The sequence below is a fragment of the Megalops cyprinoides genome, chromosome 20 (assembly GCF_013368585.1).
Source record: "Megalops cyprinoides isolate fMegCyp1 chromosome 20, fMegCyp1.pri, whole genome shotgun sequence".
NCBI classification, from domain to species: Eukaryota; Metazoa; Chordata; class Actinopteri; order Elopiformes; family Megalopidae; genus Megalops; species Megalops cyprinoides.
Window position 1 is genome coordinate 3,893,026 of NC_050602.1, and position 19,993 is coordinate 3,913,018.

Below are 19,993 nucleotides of genomic sequence, written 5' to 3' on the forward strand. Positions count from 1 at the left end.
CATTGCTTCAACCGAAACTCGGTATCGGAGTGCCAGTTGCTGAAGGCGTTGTGGGTGCTGGCGCACGTGGGCAAGTTGGACTGCACTCACGCGGTGCTTTACCTGAAGGCGATCACACTCCCGGGGGTCAGGCGCTCGAACATGATCTTCTGCACAAACTCGTTGGGCCCCTTCGACGTCTCCTCCGCCTCCTTCACAATGCCACTCTCCTGCAGCTGGAGCGTGGCGGAGACAACGCGCGGTGCGCGCACGTGGCATTAGGCGCGCGCTCTCCGCGGCACAGCGTGTCTCCACACTGTCCGAGGCTTGCATGCGCAGCACGGACGGCAACAACAGACCGCTCACTTTAAATCTGCATTTTTCATGCAACAACAAACACCCTGTACCTCACGTGTGGAAATGTATGAAACAGTTGGGTGAACCCAATTAAAGGAAAAGCCTACTACATACGTAATTTTTGCGTAAAAAAGGCCAGTTGGCATCCATGCTGGTTGAATTACTGTTAGTGTGTCCTTGTTGTTAAGGTCTTAGTCAACAGGGCATTTCTTTGTATGCTCCTTTATGTGTGCCATGAATCACCATTCAGCTGCAACACAATAAGAAGCACAAATACCACACGATACCAACACAAAGCTACCCTAAGTAAGGAAATTGGATCCTTGTGGCCACTTCTGTCAAAGGCAATGTAGAAATCTCTGGGGTGGAAAGACCTGGGTTGGGTGTCTGTGGGTCTCAGTAATTACAGGTGTTGGCATTAGGGCTGTCGCGGTGAAGGAACTTCCCCTGTGGTGATTTAGGGTGGCTCAACAGCGCGATATGCAGTATTACCGCCATTTTTTTGTTTTTGCAAATTACTTCATTTATCCTGATTTTAGTGCTGTGTATATAAGCTGTATTGTTAGCCTACTATTATGTATATTGTTGCTTTTTAAATGACAAAGATGACACAGTTTTAAAACAAATTAAATACTTGTTTACTGTTAAATGCAGAACACAGAAGGGCAATGAGGCGCAATAAGAATGCAAGGTAGGCTACATGCCTTTTCTCCTTTATGAAAAAAAAAGGATTAAGCCTAGCCTATAGCCTAGGCTAGATATAAATTGTCCCCCCTTATCCACAGTTTCGCTTTCCGCAGTTTCAGTTACCCACGGTCAGCCGCAGTCCGAAAATATTAAATGGAAAATTCCAGAAATATCTTGCTTGCCATCCCCTGTGGGTGGCTTGTCAATAGTGCAGTATTGCAATATTGCGATTATCGCAACAGCCCTAGTTGGCAGTGGGGTTATACCTGGATGTGCTCTTCGATCTCGACTGTGTACTCCGGAAGGCCGTTGATGTGCAACTCATCTTTCATGTAGGGTCCAGTGTCCCTCTCAACCGTCCGGGCCTCCAGCACCACCTCCTCAATTTTACCTGCAGGGGAGCAGACGAGGAGACGTTTGCTTGTGGTTCTGGCATGGACGCACACCCTCAATCAAACCCCAGCTCATTGTTGGTCAAGTGACCAACGAGATCTCATGCTCCCAGTCCTCCAGAATCATACAGCAAGCAAAAGTTACAGCAGGTGTTTGTCACTTCTTAACGTTCAAAGGCACCCTGGGTTTTCCAGAGAAAATGAAACCCTGGGAAAGTTTCTGGTCGTGAAGGCCTTGTGAAGGCCACTGACGGTATACTTGTTCAGTGCATCCAACTCTAGTCTATCTCTACGTTTCATTCTTTTCAAAAACTTGATGACTGAAGACATGGAATCATTTTCCAATTTGATATAAATGTTAGATGAAAATTTCTATGTTACCATACTGGGTATTAAACAGAAAACAGTGTTTAGTGCCATTTACACCTACCAAGCAAACACATACAGATCAATCCACAGAGACTAAAGTTAACTTCATCAACAGCAGAGGTACATAAAAACAATAATTTGTGGACTTCTAGAAACTGTACAAGAATATGGGGCGTACCAGGTATGAACATGGGGGGCACCTCGTCACTGTAGTGGTGGGTTTTGGGGTCCCGGAAGGCGGTGCGGGCCACAGTCACCACTGACTGGTGGGTGCTGGGACAATGCCTGGTGACCGCCACAATGTCCTCGTCCACCTGGTCCACGTACACCTGTGGTGCCCAGCGAGAAGTCATGTGTGTGTGTGTGTGTGTGTGTGTGTGTGTGTGTACAATCACTGAGCACTTTATTAGGAACACCTGTACACCTACTTATTCATGCAATTATCTAATCAGCCAATCGTGTGACAGCAGTGCAATGCATAAAATCATGCAGATACGGGTCAGGAGCTTCAGTTAATGTTCACATCAACCATCAGAATGGGGGAAAAATGTGATCTCAGTGATTTCAACCGTGGCATGATTGTTGGTGCCAGACGGGCTGGTTCGAGTATTTCTGTAACTGCTGATCTCCTGGGATTTTCATGCATAGCAGTCTTTAGAGTTTACTCTGAATGGTGCTAAAAACAAAAATGATGATGAGATGATGAGAGAGGTCAGCAGACAATGGCCAAACTGGTTCGAGCTGACGGAAAGGCTACAGTAACTCAGATAACCACTCTGTACAACTGTGGTGAGAAGAAAAGCATCTCAGAATGCACAACATGTTGAACCTTGAGGCAGGTGGGCTACAATGACAGAAGATCACGTCGGGTTCCACGTCTGTCAGCCAAGAACAGAAAGCTGTGGCTGCAGTGGGCACAAGCTCTGGACAGTTGAAGACTGGAAAAACGTAGCCTGGTCTGATGAATCTCGATTTCTGCTGAGGCACACAGATGGTAGGGTCAGAATTTGGCGGCAGCAGCATGAATCCATGGACCCAACCTGCCTTGTGTCAACAGTCCAGGCTGGTGGCGGTGGTGTAATGGTGTGGGGAATGTTTTCTTGGCACACTTTGGGCCTGTTAATACCAATAAATTATCGCTTGAATGCCACAGCCTATTTGAGTATTGTTGCTGACCACGTGCATCCCTTCATGGCCACAATTTACCCATCTTCTAATGGCTACTTCCAGCATGATAATGCACCATGTCACAAAGCAAAAGTCGCCTCAAACTGGTATGACGAACATGACAATGACATCAATGTCCTTCAGTGGCCTTCCCAGTCACCGGATCTGAATCTAATAAAACACCTTTGGGATGCGGTAGAATGGGAGATTCGCAGCATGAATCTGCAGCTGACAAATCCGCAGGAATTGCGTGATGCAATCATGTCAACATGGACCAGAATCTCAAAGGAATGTTTCCAACATCTTGTGGAATCCATGCCACGAAGAATTGAGGCTGTTTTGAGAGCAAAGGGAGGCCCTACCCAGTATTAGTATAGTGTTCCTAATAAAGTGCTCAATGAGTGTATATGTTTAGCACCACGAGTTGTTTTTGGACTGCCCTCTGACCTGGATGAAGCCCTTGGCGGCCAGCTCCTGGTGCAGCCGGTTGAGGGCCAGCTTCCCGGCAATGATTCCGGTCCTCATGTTCACCTCCCCTGTCGACAAGGGGTCCGCATCAGTGTTCCACATGGGGTACAGGCGCTCCTCCTTCACCACCGAAATCTGCATGGTAACAGGGCCACACGTGAGCTACATCTCCATGACAACTGTATATACCAGATTCATTACAACCACACTGGGGATCCAAGCGATGTTGAGTCATATTAGGTCCTGCATGTTCCACATGGATTCCTTAGTTCTAGTGACACTACATTCCCTCCGTAAGGTAACTGTAAAAAGCAACTACATTTACACACTAGTACAGAGGACTTCAACATGTTTTACTGATGGCAAATGGAATATTGGGGTATTTACCTGGTAATTTTATAACTATGACAATGCTGTACCACACAATTGGACTGTCTGAGGCACGGATTTGATTTTACCACAATTTGCTTTGTCCTTAACTTGAAATTCTTCTGCAATATTTTGATTCATTTGCTATGAATGCCTGCCTAAGCTGTAATGTTGTGCAAGGAGCTAAAAACTATGACATCTGGTAAAATCTGTTAGCAAATGTAAAAGACTAAGCATACTGTGGTGAGACTGAATCCCAGCAGGCAACCTCCCTTGAGCAAAAGCACTGTTGCCCAGTAAAATCAGGATGGGTGTGCTGACAAACTTCCAGAGCTTAAGCTCTCCTTACAGCCCTAAGCTGTGACAGGCTGGCGCAGAGTTGAGCGCCTCTCCGGTACCTGGTGGGGCACGAGCTCGTCGTAGCCTCTAGTGCTGCCGGTGGCACAGCAGGCCATGGAGACGATCGCAGCACTGGGGAGGGCGTCGTATGGGGAGCGATGCTGCAGGGACAAACAAACCAACAATTATCACAGGGTATGAGACAGACAGCAGACAGAGGTTGATCCTGCAGCGATCCTTACCACATTCACCGGTACCATACATCCCCACAGAACCCGCCCACAGCAATCTACAGGCCAGTCTCACCACTGGCACTGCATGAGTATATGTAATCAGAGACAGGAATTCATCTGCAGTGTTCAGTAACGTAAGCGGTAAGCGTGTATTTGTGAAGGAGTAGAATGAGGAATGTGAACCAATCACAAAGCAGAGTAATGACTGACAATAAATCTGAAGAAATAAATGCTTTTGGTGTCCAAGAAATGCTTTCACTGGGTTCCCTCCTCTCAAAGAACCATCATCTTCTGTGTCTTTCTAACCATGAGGAACCCAGTGAAAGCATTTTTTGGACACCAAAAGCATTTACTTCTTCAGATGTAATGACTGACAATAAATCTGAAGAAATAAATGCTTTTTGGTGTCCAAAAAATGCTGGGTTCCCTTCTCTCAAAGAACCATCATCTTCTGTGTCTTTCTAACCACGAGGAACAATATAAAGCCTGTCAGTCTGCAGAGCTGCCAAGCGCTTTCTGTTTCTGTGTAGTGTTTCTGTTGAGGTTATTGTTGCTGTAGAGCTGGTCTAATAGGTGAGATGTTAGTTCAGGCACTATTTTATTAATATTGATGAGAAATGAAACTCTTTTATTCTTTCTTTGTTAAAAAATGTCATGTGTTTTGATCACTGAAGTGATCTCATATTCATATTCAAATAATTGATTCTCATTAGGCCATTAGCCTCATTAGGCCATTACTGCCAAAGTTAATGATGTTTAATTGCACAGATGAATCAAAGACTTTCTAGGAAATTTGTGCAAAGCAATGAATGCTATCTTTCTATCATAAATCAGGCGTGAGACAACTTGGCTATCTCTGTTGACAAAGCACACTGGCACTGTCCCTTCACTTCATTAATGACGCTGTATAAAATGCTTCCACTGTATTTATGCCCACCCACTGAAGGGGTGCCTTTCCATTTCCTGGTTAGTACACGTGAATATCATCATATTAGGGTGAACCACACAGGTGTCATACCTGGATAGGGCACTCGTTATCATGGGTGACGTCCAGGAACATGGCGTGGGCGATGCCGGGCACCAGGGGGCGGAGGTTGGGCTGGACGAAGGCTCCCACGGGCTCGCCCCCGAAACGGTAAACCAGCCTGCCCTCCTCGTGGCTGTCGCCAGCGCTCATCGCCTCTGGATTTGGGAGGATGGGTACAACGCAGCAATCTCACCTCTCATTCAGGTTTAACAATGGACACTGAATGCAGACCCTGGGCACACGCATTCCATCTGAGCCACAGTTCATACAAAAAAACACAAGGCGGACCCATAGCAGACACGTCATCTCACTGTAAGACCTCGTTGCTTCTCAACATCCAAGGAGGGAGGGGCCATGCTAGAGATGGGAGAGTGAGGCTTTACAAACCCCAAAATGGGTGGACCTACTATCCCTCACCATTAATTTGACTCACTGATGAGATCCAATCACAGTGCTCTGTGGAGGAGAGGAAATTCTTGTGATTTGCTCAAAAAGAGTCAGCAATTGACAGCGAGGGACGCTGGGAAAGTGAGCTCCCCCCACCCTGAGAAACAACGGGTCCATTCATTCCAGCTAGGCCTCTTCACTGTCCCATTCATGCATCCTACCTCTGATCAGGGAGCTTATTCCAAGCCTGTTCACAAAGACATTGTCCAGCTCCTCGCTGCCCGTGAACAGCTCGGCCACCACGTACAGGTCTGGCCTCAGAGCGCGGGCTGCATCCAACATATACTGCAGCCGGGCCGAGACCGCAAACCAGGGGCCAGGGAACAAGGGGTTAAAGTGGGGTGGACAGGGTGGGTGGGGTTAAAACGAGGGGGGTGGGGGGACATGAAGTGGGAGGAGTAGATAGGGTGGATTTAGACAAGGGGGCATAGAGTGGGAGGGATTAAACCAGAGGCAGACAGGGACAGTGGAGTTTAAACCAGAGGGGCAGGGACAGAAAAGCCCGGAGAGGGTGGGGTTAACCCAGAGGGAAGGGAAGAGGAAGACCTAGGCTGAGCAAAAGGGAGGGGTGGGGGGGGGGGGGGGCATGTAGGAAGCATGAGAGGAGGAGGAGTGATGGAGTACACAGGCCGTGCCACAAACCAATCAAAACACAGACAATGGAGGGAAAAGGCAGGACAATCAGAACAAAAAAGGAAGTGGTGTAATAAAGGAAGTGACCCAAACAAATACAACAGCATGGCAATAAGACAATTAATTAGGAGGATAATGATTTTGGAAAGGATGATCCATGATAGTCAGTTACAGGTCACAAAGAGAATGTTAATTAGATATTGAATGGTGATGGGGGTTGGGACGAAAATTAACAAAAAAAAAAGACACACAGAGACGAGATTTAGTGTCATGCCCAGACTTGTGCTTCCAAACAAGTTCAGCAGCCACCGTGGTCCAGTACCTCTGATGAGACTGGTTATCCCCAGGCGGTTTACAAAGACATTGTCAAGCAGCTCGCTGCCCGTAAAGAGCTCGGCTATCACGTACAGATTGGGCCTGACTGCCCTAGCCACATCCAGCATCTCCTACAGAGCGCAACATGGGTTACAGTGAGAGTGGTTCCTTCTGTGCCTAAAGATGCCCCAGTACAAAGCACAGAACACTATTAATTATGTTTTGAAGAGACTGACCTATGATATACATATTCTGGTAACACCTTCCTAGGTCAAATCATTGCAGCAGATACTGAAAACATTCTTCATATATTTCTCCTTAAAGTGATGGACTGAAATTAACATGTGACTGGCACCTGTCCTGATACAGTTCTAACATCTGATGTGTTCTATGCATACCATTGTTTATATGACATTACCATATGCATTTTCATATCTTTGCTATGTTCGTCAGTGCAGGTAAATGACCACCTTCACAAACACAGAAAACCAAAAACACTTCTCAATCTGGAATGATTGATACTGAAACGGCAAGTAGCAGAGAGAAGAGCTTGTGTTGCAAGCTGTAGGATCTCGCTTTAGTTGCACCCTTAGATAATGAAAGCCACAATGTACCTCAGCCACGTGGAGGGGGGTGGAGTGGCAGTTGTCCAGGCGCAATCCACTGAAGTGCTTGGCGGTGATCTCGGTGTACTTCTTCATGTGGGCCCACAGGTAAGGGCAGTCCTCTGGCTTTTCCCCGTACCGGAGCTTGACGCTGTCCCCCCAGCAAATCAGCTCCCTTCTGAGGTAGACGTTTGAACCTGCAGGAGCAACCATGGGTGGAGGTGAACAAAACATTAGCACTGCTACCCTCATTACAGACACAAGGGCATCAAGGCTGGGAGAGTTACACCTTCTCCTGCCCTACAGCTCCACCTAATGGTACAAAAACAGAATAGCATTAAAACAAAGGTAACCGGCCCTGACACTGGGAATTTACAATTTTTCAAGGTCTTCTGTGATGCCACAAAAACTATGGTTAACTGATACCCAGAAACAACAGGTTTCCATCCAACCAATAGGCCAGATTCACTATTCATGCATACAAACACACTGTTCATGCATATGCATGTTTTCATTCATGTAGTGTGCATATTATCAGTTTGACGAACACTTTTGTTTCATGTTCTAGCAAGATGTTTTTTTTTACCATTCTGCTACAACTGTACAACTATCATTCAATTTCCACACAATCAAAGCATGAATTTTGCTTGTGAAGTGTTTTTTTTTTTGGTTGGAGTCCAATGAAGAGATCATAGGCTAAAGTTACTGACCCCCATTTGGACCTCAAGCACAGGCAAAAGAAGGGAGGGGATGGGGTGGAAATCCCATAGGTGGAAATTTTATAGTTGTGAATGGGACCAGTTTGTCTAGATTTGGTTAACTGCATAGGGATTGTCTCTAAAGATTCTCCTCAAGAATCTTTGCTTGGAACTTCAAAGTCTATATGTGAAAAAATGAGCCATGATATAATGTAAGAATACTGTTACACACAATGGCCTATGATTGTGTGGTTTTTCTCAGCTACAAGCATAAGTGTAACAATATCACGTGTACGTGTGTGAGATATCATTTCATAATATTCTAATTTCAATAATACACAATTCCATACATGTACACTTATGTGTTGCAATAAATATTTGGTGCAGTTGATTGTCTAGCACCAGGCTGCTGAATTACTCCAAATCCCTAACACCAAAATGTAGCCTCATACCCAGCTCACACAAACATTCTCACAGAACACAAGAACATTCTCACAGAACAGAAAAGCATGACACAGAGCATCCTCACACAAAGCTTCTGTCCAGAAAACTCTAAAAAAAAACAGCACAACAGCCAGATATCCCTACGCAGGTATTGTGCGCTTTAATGAGCGTGACTGTAGAAAGAGCTGTGAAAGGGGACCTGGCTCTGCGAAGTTCCTCAGGGGATCGTCTGCCATCACCCAGCCATTGTGGGCCATGAAGTGGCACGCTTGGTCAGGGAGATGAAGCAGCCGCATTTCATGGTCCAGACTCATCTCATCAAAGGGGAAGGTGAAATACCTGCAGGGTATGGTCCCAGCACCAATTTTATTTATTTACACTTCATTTAACCTTGTGATCAAATATATGGGGGAGCAGGCTCACTGACCCATTTGAACTGCAGTACACTACAGAGTGTGTACAGGCCTACAGAGGGCCATTCATACTGAACTGTCTGTGAAGTCTGAGGATCCACATCATTAATATGGCACAGTGCATTTAAAATAACTGTAACATGCATTTTACATTCTGGACAGCCATGACTCAAGACTCCAGAAAACATACCCACCTTGTTACCAAAGGATTTTCCCTGGTGATGGGGCCCAGCTTGGATCCATTGTCAGCAAGTCGTTCGTAGACCACATTTCCCAGAATGCAGTTGATGGCCTGAGTGAGATAAGCAGCAACACTAAGTAACAGGGATGACCTAACCTGTCTAGGAGTTTGGGGGTCCTTCCTTTGAAATTGTGTCCCCATAAAATTATCCACACATTTGAACATTGAAAGGTAAATTGCAAATGTACATTACATCATTTTACACATAAATGGTTCACTGATAACTATATAGCATATAACAAAATGTAACACCTGAAAATAACTTCATGCCAGTCGATGTACATGCTGGCTACACCCAAACACTGAGTGGCATGCTGGTGGGTAACCTTGGAGCTGCGGTCTTATCTTAAATACATGTGAAACATGATTTACCTTTGTCAGACTATACATGGGCTTCTATGATGGCCGTTTTATGTAACAGAATGGAACACTTTAGCTTCTTTGAAACACAATGCATACAAAGAGAAGCTGATGATGGAACGTGAACATTCCATACAATGGCCAGCTGAGCCCCAGAAACAATCTTTAAGTGTCGTTGACATTCATTGGCTACATTTCTGTCCCTGCTCCTGTCCCATGTGGATTACTGCTGCCAATTTTGTTTCCTGTGCCTGTTCGCACATAGCTAAGGAATTCTATGAATGAATCCATCTGATACGCTCCTTTGAAACACAAGCTGGCTCTTTAAGCTTGTACACATGAAATGTGGCAATGACATCACAATGGCTTGAGCTTCCCTAAAAAAAATGTAGAACCTGGAATGGGGGAAACGCCCTGTATCAGAGCCCATAGTACACACATACAGACTGCTTGTGATTGAAGTGATTTAATACCAAATATACGCCCCCCACCCACATACACACACTGAGACGACTGTACCTGCTCCTGGTGGTGCTGCATCTCCTGCAGCTGCTCCGCGTTCAGGTCCTCCAGCTTCTTTTTGAAGTCGCTGCAGCTCTCCTCCATGGCTGCAGCGCTGTCGCTGTGGAAACAGACAGAAAGTCAAAGGCGGTGGAAGGGGAGGAGACGCAGAGCTGAGCTCAGCCACATGCCCAAGGTAAGCTCTTCAGACACTCTTCAGGACTTGTCATATGGCTGTTGTATGGAACCACCAGGTGCCTGCGTGCTGAGGGAAACATTCCACCTTGTTGAAACTTTGTAACTTTCCTAACTTTAGTCTGTATTATCACATCATAGAAAGTGATGCAGTAGAAGGGAAATAATAATTAGTAATACAGCAGGTGGAATTAACAGTCTCTACAAATACAAGAAATTTTAAATGCAGGCTGAGCCCTTGTTAACACTAACATTAACATTATTCTGAGGCCCATTCACATGAGAGTGTACATCTGAGAACCAGTTATTAGGCACTGCGTGACATCTGCCATTTCCACTTCATGTATATCACTTCCTGGAGTAACACTTTGGAGGTGAACTAGGAGACACTTTGAAAGTGAGAAGCCTGCAGCTGACACATAATTCAGGCTAATTTCAGCTAGCAGCCATTTTAACTCCACTGGTCTCTTCATTCACATTGTGTGTCAAGCAAGAGCAGCCTATCATGACCCATGGAGCGACCTCTCCTGTCAGGGTTTCGAAGACGGCTTCCTGAAATGCCCAGCAGGCGTCCTCATGACAGCCAGTCTGTCCCGGTTGCCTGCTGCTTCCCTCAGCCCCCACCAGAGGGACTTTCTTGTGTGTGTTAATCATTGTCTGATTAATCACATCTGTTTGCAATTAGTCTTTGAGTGTTTGGTGGATTTAAACCCCACCTGTTGTATTGAGCTTGCATTCTGTGACTTCCTGTGCCAATGTTTTGCGTGTTCAGTAAAGTTTCCTTGTTATAACTCTCCAGTGTATTTTGAATGGGCTCTGCATTTGGGTCCCTCCTGCTCAACCATTACGGCCGTACCACCTGATCCCCAGCTCTGAAGACCCCTGCTCTGCAAAACGGACACGCTCATCGCTGCAGTGATCACGTGACCAGAGTTTGCGTAGCTCCTTTGTACGCAGGCAGCACGGTACCTGCTCGGATGGAAGATGTCCAGCGCCGCGTTCAGGTCCACCGCGTTGCCGAAGCGCCTGTACTGGGGGTCCTGGATGATGCTCAGCTCCGGCGGGCCGTTTGGCCTCCTCCTCGGCGCTCTGCTGCCTGGTGAAAGGAACAGAACTAACACGACACATGTCAACACCCAGTGAAGGCTGGAAGGGCGCTCTGTGCTACTGTCTGAAAGAGGATCAGTGTTTCACCTCTGCAGCTGGGATTTAATGAGGCCCCCCCACGATTTAACGGAAACCTGAAATTTGTTTTCGAGTGCGATCAGTTGAATTTACCTCAAACCTTAAAAATTCTGATTAGTTGTCATCAAGCCCCTGAACTTTGACGTGTATTTGAGAATAACTAGCACTACGCAGCTGTATGATCCAAGCACTCAAGAAGTCAGCACAAAAACAGAATATTCCTTAAAATATTCAGTTTTACTGTAACTGATGGATTGAGCAGAAGAAAAAATGAAAAAAGAAAACTGACTGCTGAAGTAACTAGGCAACTGACAAAATGCACACAGCACAGAGAATTTAGAGAAAAAATAACTGAACATTTCACCTGTGCTTTTGCCTTTATGTTTAAAATGGTAACAAAATGAGGAATTCCTTGCTTTTCCAGAATAAATAGATACATTTGTTGAATTCCCTTACTTTCCCTGTCTGGAACGCATGGTTTTAAAATTCCAAGACATTCTATGTTTTCATGGCCCTTGGGAACCCTGAGAGGAAGCCCAACTAAAACCCACCCTGGGTTCTTAAATGCTCATAGAACCACACTGGGTGCCTTTTACAAAATGAAAATGATAGCCGACAGCAGGCCGTAAAGTGTAACTTGTAAGTATTAGAACACACGTCCAAAAATTCCAAAAATCGCAACTCAGTTACCACACTACAGTCAGACAGGAAGTGGACATGTGACCTATGAGGCTAGTGACCATGTGGCTCACCAAAAACCCCTCCAAAAAGGTGCAGTCAAGAAAGGGCTCGGCTCTCTTGGGCCTTCAGCTTGCGCTGTACATTATGGGATATGTAGGGAGCTCACCGTTCTGAAGAAGCTTCCGGAACTGCTCCACGGTCCTGTTCACACTGACTTGGAAGAACTCCCAAAGCTTAATCCTGGCAAAGACATCCTCCGCGAGGATGCTGCGGATTGTCTGACAGATAGAGAGACCAGCAGGTTCTTTGTATTATTATTTTCTGTTACCTATTATTTATTATTATTCTACCACTTAGCAAGTCTTATACCAGTGGAGATTCATACATAGTTTCTTTTACACATACCATCCATCTTATTTCTTTCATTCATTTATTTTTTAACCATTATTTTACCTCACGGGTAAATTATGAAACACTTCTCTTTTACAAGGATGACCTGTAGAAGGCATTATTTTCAGTGGGAATTATATAGTTAATTAACTTGGGGGATTATTAGTTGATTGTGAATTGGGACAGGACACTAGGGAACTCCCTACTCTTTGTGATACATGTCATGGCTGGATATTTACTGAAGCAATTCACATTGTAAAACTGTGCTGTGCTGCTTAGAGGAGCCAAGGCAGCTTCCAAGCAAGGATTCACGCTTGCAATTCCTCTCATGGTGATATAAGCAGCCTGTCACCTCTCATCCACAGGACAGAACGATGGTGGTTTCGTTTGCCAGAGGGCGGGGGGAAGGCAACTCACGTTGAGGTGCCCGTCGTTCTGGATGAGGGCAGGGAGGTTCCGGTCCTCGTACTTCCCGTCGGCGATGTCGCAGGAGAGGTGCCAGACGGCCCTGTCCAGCACCCAGGCTGGCTTCAGGTGTGGGGAGTTCACCAGGTTATACCCACACTCTGGGTGCTGCCTGAGCCACCGACTGTTCGCAGCTAACCAGCACAGAACAAACAGGGTGATTTTATCAATATACATATACATTCACTTGTATCTATGTATATAAGCTATACACAGACAGACAAGTAGATAGATACAGGTATCACAGATACATACACGGTCATTACAGAGATAAAGGCTCATTTCTAATCGGCTGATGCTTATATATGTATATTTAATTCAAAAAAAGCAGAATAGATCCGAAACTAAGTTTCGAATAAAGCTCCACATCAATCCTCCACAGATGAATATGGACATGAGGAATCAGTGTTACAGTGTACTAATTGATTAATTAATTAATAATTTCTGTTTCTGTTAATTCCTTAATTATTTTATAATTTCTGTTCAGAGACAATCAATTGCAAGAAATGACCTGTCATACTCCCCTAACCCATTATAGCACAGAGGACAGAGCACAGATGAAAAAAATCAACAGCAAATACAGGTCCAAATGTGGGGAAGGAACATGGTTGGACCACCAAACGATATTAACAGCTCTAATTGACTAAAATAATTAATAAAATGTCCCAAACAACAAAAAAAAAAACACCCCTACCCCCCAGGGAGAGGGCTCAGAAAGGCCATTGACCTTACGTCAGCTCATCCATTGGGCACTGCACTGATCGCTGACAGAGAGGGGCTTGGCTGAGTGTGCCAAACCTGAACCTAGAGGCTGGTATCGGAGCCGCCGTGAGGATAGTGTTTCCCCTGACTGCATGACCTTTCTCTGAACCGCGTACCTGCTGCAGAGGGCGCTTTCATGTTCCCAGCCTCCCTCAATGTGAAATATGGCACAGCAACGTCTTTTCTTGGCTTCCTCCCACACTGCTGGGAAGGCCTTAAATAAGCCACGGTAGTACAGTGCAGTAACCCTGCTCAAACAGTACGACCAGTCAACTGTACCGAAGCTTACTGCGATACCGTATAGAATGATTTCATATTGCACACCCACCTTCTTTTCAATGTACAGATACGGCTACCAACAGAATAGGCACAAAAAAATGGAAAATATATTTTTGGAGAATATACAGTTAGCTCCATCATTACTTTGAAAATATGTAAATTATTGCCATTTTGGTATCTCGCAGCAGATTTCTGCTTTGCATTAATATATTTCAACTGTATATTTCAAATGTATTCTTGAGCTGAACAACATATGTCTTAACATAGCATCACAACATTACAATATATTTCACTATTGTGTATTACTTAATTATTTAATTAATTAACAATGAATTAACTGGAGCTTCTGAGCCATACAGTATTAGATGACAGAGGCACTTTGTAGTTTTGTACCCAGGTCACGTAAACAGTATCCACCGTCACCCCCTATACGGTCGCTGGACTGAAGTTCCTCCCTGGCCGGCTGCCTCCTTTGTCTGCCCTTTTTATGTTGCAAACCTCAAGAGCGACCTTTATTACCACAGTGATTCTTTCAACGGCTGTCACCATCACGAAATTCAGACACTTTGTTCATTTTAGTTACACACTTTTCCTGTGGAACATTTAAGCATTAAACTTTTTTCAGACAGACACATAGTGTGTAGCCTAAACACACATTGAAATGTTAATGTATGCAGAACTGAGCTCTGCCTCCATGGATATCCAATTGTGTGCACCAGCCAAGCTCTGTATGGCCTCACGATGCCTCCATAGCAACAAGGGTGAGTATCATAGCAACGATCCTTCCTATGGGAACATTTAAGGGACTAGACATACCAAGCTTGAGAGGAACTATGAAGGGGAACGTCTGGACATATTTAAAAGTCGCTGTGTGAATCGTACTGGAAGAGCAATTTTAAAAAGCTGCTGACTATTCAAAATGTCTCAACAAACCAGCATTCAGACTGTAACAGATTACTCAGAGTAAATAACATGAAACAAATTCTGGTTGCCCTTGTCAACACTCATCTTTAGACTATATAGCCCTCCTGCTCCCTCCTCCCTCAACAATTTGCTAAAAATGGCAACCTGAACGCTGACATAAGGGCGAACCCAAAAGTAGGAGAAGCACATTTAAAGAGGTTGTGCTAAACTGCACTCTCTTCCTATGTGTTTCCAGTTGTGGAGACCAGGCTAAAGCACCACACCTAGCGACAGACATCCCTGCCGTCAGGTCCACTTCTAAATGTGACACGTTCCACCCGAACTCACAGGGTCATGTTCCCTCAGGAAAGCTCACACACGTGGCACCCATGTCAGAGAAGCTACTGTAGTGGCTGAAACTATTCATAGACTTTGCAACCTGAAAGCTGGGACCTCAAACACTCTTCAGTTTCACGAACACATATTTCTGAACTCCGACAGTGACATATGGTCTCAGGACCAGACCACACCTAACCTGGCAGCTGTACTGTTCCTACAGCTAAATGCTGTTTATCCAGCATATTGACACTTCACAGGTTTGATAAATACTTTTAATCAGTAATTCTGATTAAGGGCCAGATCCAATCTGCGTCCTACACTATTTTTGGCTGAGTTCTCTCACTAGTAACATGCCCCATTTTGAGTAGTCATGTGATACCACCGGGGGCGAATTTGAGTGAGGGGAAACCGGGTTGGTACACTCACTCAGCTGCCCCCTTCTCATGACCCCACAGCTAAGAAGAGAGGCTAATAAAGCTTTGCATTAGAAATGACAGCTCGTACCTCCAGGTAAGCCAAAGACAAAAAAATGGTGGATGCTTGCGCGCCAGTAAAAAGCAGCCACATGGGCTGTTACTGTTATTACTTAAAAAGATATCTACCAACTAATCAAGGAAGCATATTGTTTTGCATTATGATGTGCTTATATGGGAAGACATCACTTGACTGAAAACCAGCACGCACATTCACCAGCTATTATAGCCAGCTGGCTATCTAGTTATGTCTCTGGGTAACTCAGAAATGAATACTTTACTTGTGAATGAGAGATGTGAACCAGGTGTCCACTTACAAGCAAACAAGAGCCACAATCAGCCACATCAAAAGCTCAGCATAAAAAGCTTTTTTTCTCAGAATGTTTGCCTTTACTGATGATCACACACGTAAAGTCTTTGGTCTAGACACAGAGTGTAATTTCAAATACACTATAAAACAATTGTAAACTGGTACTGGACCCCTGACAGCACAAGCTGCAGTCCCAACACACAGTAAGTGGGAGGCTTTATTCTTGTCCTCTTGGTACCAAGTTCCACCTGTTGATATTTAAGTGTATGTATTTCTCCACACTTGGTTCCCACATACCACAAGAAGCATTAGTTCTTGCATCAATGACTGATGTGGTTGGGCTGGATGGAGGAAGCCTTTTGACTTCCTGTCAAACCCTGCACAGGAAGAAGCCAAGCTGTGTTTTTCCCATCATCCCCCACTGTGACGAAACCCTAAAGGCGCTCAGAGGCTGACCGACGCACGCACCTGTGTGATTGTAAACCACGTCAGTGATGCAGACCATGTTCCACTCTGTCCTGACCAGCTCCACCAAGTTCCCCACGTCCGACCAGGTGTACCTCTTCCCCGCCGGAGAGAAGTCAGGGTTCAGCTCTAGCTGGTCAGCCAGGGAATAGCAGGAGCGCGACTGGCCAAGCTGTTGCAGTGGTGTGAAGTGAATCATGTTGTAGCCTGAAGAATGAAAGAAAGACATTCCAGACTTTTTCCAGACCTCAATCAACAGACCTGGTCGGCTGAGTCCTTTGGCTTGTATTTCAGCAGCTTACGCTGTACGTCAGTATGTGTTCATTCAATGAAGTGTTCGGCTCGAGAAGAGATCCCAGCTCAAAACAAGGCAGAGGCTATTTGTGAGTTTTGTATTACCGAGCTCAAATTAAAAGTGGTTCCTTTTTTTCTTAAATGCAATTAAAAATGAAAAGTGCAACTTCAATAAAAGTTGGTTGAGTAGCAAGATGCTATGTTACTTTGTCCAAGTGATCATCATAGAATCGAACCAATACATTGAAAATTCTGTCCATTTTGCGGTTTGTGGACTCCTCAACAATCTGTGAAAACATCTGTTTTGACAGCTTATATGCTAAACATTGCCTAATGTGACAGGCAATGTCGTGAGTGGATAGGTAGCTGTGTATAAGCCTGTGTATTTGACACGCTAGGTTTGGAGAGTGCAGTTCTATCCTGTGATGTTTAACACAGGTCAACTAGCGCTGGCGCTATCCTGAAAGACAGGTCATGTTCCGCTATAAATGCGGACTTTATGATTGCCCACACGGTCTTGGATGAATGAAGCAGCAGCAGCTACAGTGGCCACAGCTCCCGGCATCGTTGATGTGTAACGAAGAGCCCAAACAGCTGCTTTGTATGAGGGATCTGTATCATGCCGAGACAATACCTGCCACTTTTGCCACTTCTCCCAAAATGTATTTTTTTTGAACACATGGTGCAAAGCAGCTCCTGTTTAATTGTTTTTAAAGGCTTGTTTAATTTGTGACAACATACACCTAACGTTTGTCCATCATTACCGTTTTCATCTAACCAAGCCTATCGCCATTTATTTTTCACCCCCCGTGCTACTGTGCTTGTGTCTGCGCTAACCTTTGCTTCCATGCTCCATCTATTTGAATGCATGCTAGCCTATTGTGCAGTAATCAACTGACACAGTCCCCGCAAATGCTTCCTGGCACCGCCTCACAGAAAGTTCAAACTAGCTGCCGATTGAATAAGAACAGTGCTCTCCTGCCAATATGTCGCCAAAACAGGCTACCATTGGTTAAAACTCATTCGAAAAAACACGTCAGTGATTGTTTTGAATAAAACTGCATTCCGGTCTGGTGATAGGGATTCTGGTAACAGAGCCTGTATACGCTAGTAATACTTTACTGCCTGATCTAAAATCTCTGCATGCCAAATTTCTGGAGCGGGGCCGGAGATCTATAACACATGTAAATGAGTTCTATCTGTGTAAGACATTCAGAATGTGACCCCCCCACCCCCCCGGTTGTACTTCCAGTACCTTGTGCCTCAATGCCCCCCCACAAATGCCTATGCTGAAAACCCTAAGTTGCACAAGACTGATGCTGTAGAGCCATACATCTATACTTCTGTTAGCTGAATCGCAGAATAATCAATAAAGATGCTGAAACCTGTGGTGAGAGTGCAGCAATGGTATGGAATTATAAATGTTTTCTGAAACTTTTACATGCTTTTTCAAGACTTTTCCAGGTCTGGAAATGATCAATATTTCTTTCCATTATGCTTCCAGACTTTCTATACCAGTGCAGGAACCCTGACCAAGGAATTCTATGGCTCAATAAAGAGAATGTTACCACAGAAATTCTATTGATTCTGGCCACATATTCAGCTCTCCATGCATTGAAGATTCCATCTCTGCCATTGTTGAAGCTCTAAGTGTTCTTATTTGCCAGCTCGTGGTGAACATTATCGTAGGGTAAGGTCTAAAACTGAGCATTCATAGCTATCCCTGGAATGAAGACAGTGCCAGAACCTCCTGTTGCCAACCGGAACCTCTTACATGGAGCACAGAAGGAATGCAGGCGCTGAATGACTGGGATAATAAATTGAACATCCGTGATGTTACAATGTGCCTTAACATACATATATAAGGAATTCCCTTCGTCGTTATTTTTACCCGTCTCTCCTGAGCACATCATGCCTCCCTTATCTAATAATAGCAGTTATATCTGTCGACTTACACTTGGACAGGAGTTGCTGAAATGTTTTATTATTTTAGCTCTTAGTCTGTCATCAGTGTGGCAGTGGTTATTACAGCACTGAGTGATGGACAGATCTTTGTTTAGACGTGGTCCGGTGTTTTTTCCATGTACTGTTCCTTATGTGGCCTTCTTGCTAGCATTTATGTAACTGCTTTTTATGCCACTTCAGATAACAGCGTCTGGCAAAACGTGTAATGCCAACATTTATGCAATGTTTGATCAGTATCCATTTATGTTCTTTGTGTCATCCTAGGGCATTGATTTTTGCACTTAAAATGAGATGTGATTTCGAGGTCTCCCCAATCACCCCTCCGGTGGAGGGTAATGATTAATGATTAATGATTTGAACAGCTGAATGTTTACCAGAGCCATCCTGCTAAAAACCTTACTCAAGGGCACAGGGGTGTTAAGAATTCAAAATGGCAATCCACAGGTTGCGAATCTAGCTCCCAAACCGCTATGCCCTCCTTGCTGTCAGCGTCGTAAGGGTCAGCCGTTTCTGCTCACCCGTCTCCATGGAAACCCGGAGCCGGTCTGGCCACTCGTCCAGGGGCCCAAGGCACTTGGCCAGGTAGGTCTGGATGGTGATGCAGTCGAGCGGCAGGACATGGTCGTCGGCCCCGACGCGCAGCACCGGATCCACCACAATGTAGCCCCCCCCACTCCTCTCCTCCTTCCTGTGAACAGCACAGACGAGTAAGATTGAATACTGGAACTGTGACTACATGGCCCTGTCAGGAGACTTACATTTCGAGCTTGCACAACAAGTGTGTGTAGAGAGGGGTTATGAAAACAGGAATTCTACAAACGGAATACTTGGATAACGATTTAATTATATCAGCTTACACAAATTCTTGTGACAGAACATATGGCTGTGCACACAGTCAAACCCCACTCTTCTCTCTCACCTAAAACCTCAAACTTAATAAATTTGAGTTTACCCTGCGAATATTCTTATTACTACTCGTATTATTTATGATTTATCCCCTCTTTTGCCCTGGAATTATCTACTGCTCATTAATCTCACTGCAAAACACTCACACAGGAGTAGTGAAGAACAGTCATCTAATATGCTGACATGTAATCAACAGCTATTTTTCATACTGTAAAGTCCCACAGAGTGCAACACCAGAGGGCAAACACTGATTGATGGATGGGAGTATCTCACACTGACATCATCAGCATGGTGCAGAAGCACCTGATAAGCTCCTTGAGGGTGCTAATGAGTGGTG

At 44.9% G+C, this 19,993-nt stretch overlaps 1 protein-coding gene across 4 annotated transcripts in view; it reads right to left on the reverse strand.

The window, feature by feature from the left end:
- The window catches only part of agla (amylo-alpha-1, 6-glucosidase, 4-alpha-glucanotransferase a), a 35,872-nt gene that overhangs the window by 12,260 nt on the left and 3,619 nt on the right, over positions 1-19,993 (reverse strand). For 3 of the 4 annotated variants that reach the window (XM_036554319.1, XM_036554318.1, XM_036554317.1), the window contains exons 4-19: positions 19,269-19,438; positions 16,495-16,698; positions 12,913-13,094; positions 12,272-12,383; positions 11,209-11,353; positions 10,063-10,165; positions 9,137-9,234; positions 8,729-8,868; positions 7,397-7,584; positions 5,996-6,119; positions 5,379-5,542; positions 4,187-4,288; positions 3,399-3,554; positions 1,963-2,113; positions 1,290-1,414; positions 103-215 (exon numbers count right to left, since the gene is read on the reverse strand). In XM_036554319.1, coding sequence (XP_036410212.1) covers positions 103-215; positions 1,290-1,414; positions 1,963-2,113; positions 3,399-3,554; positions 4,187-4,288; positions 5,379-5,542; positions 5,996-6,119; positions 7,397-7,584; positions 8,729-8,868; positions 9,137-9,234; positions 10,063-10,165; positions 11,209-11,353; positions 12,272-12,383; positions 12,913-13,094; positions 16,495-16,698; positions 19,269-19,438 — 2,277 coding nt within the window. The remainder of the gene's footprint in view (positions 1-102; positions 216-1,289; positions 1,415-1,962; positions 2,114-3,398; positions 3,555-4,186; positions 4,289-5,378; positions 5,543-5,995; positions 6,120-7,396; positions 7,585-8,728; positions 8,869-9,136; positions 9,235-10,062; positions 10,166-11,208; positions 11,354-12,271; positions 12,384-12,912; positions 13,095-16,494; positions 16,699-19,268; positions 19,439-19,993) is intronic. The other variant, XM_036554320.1, reaches the window with a different exon arrangement.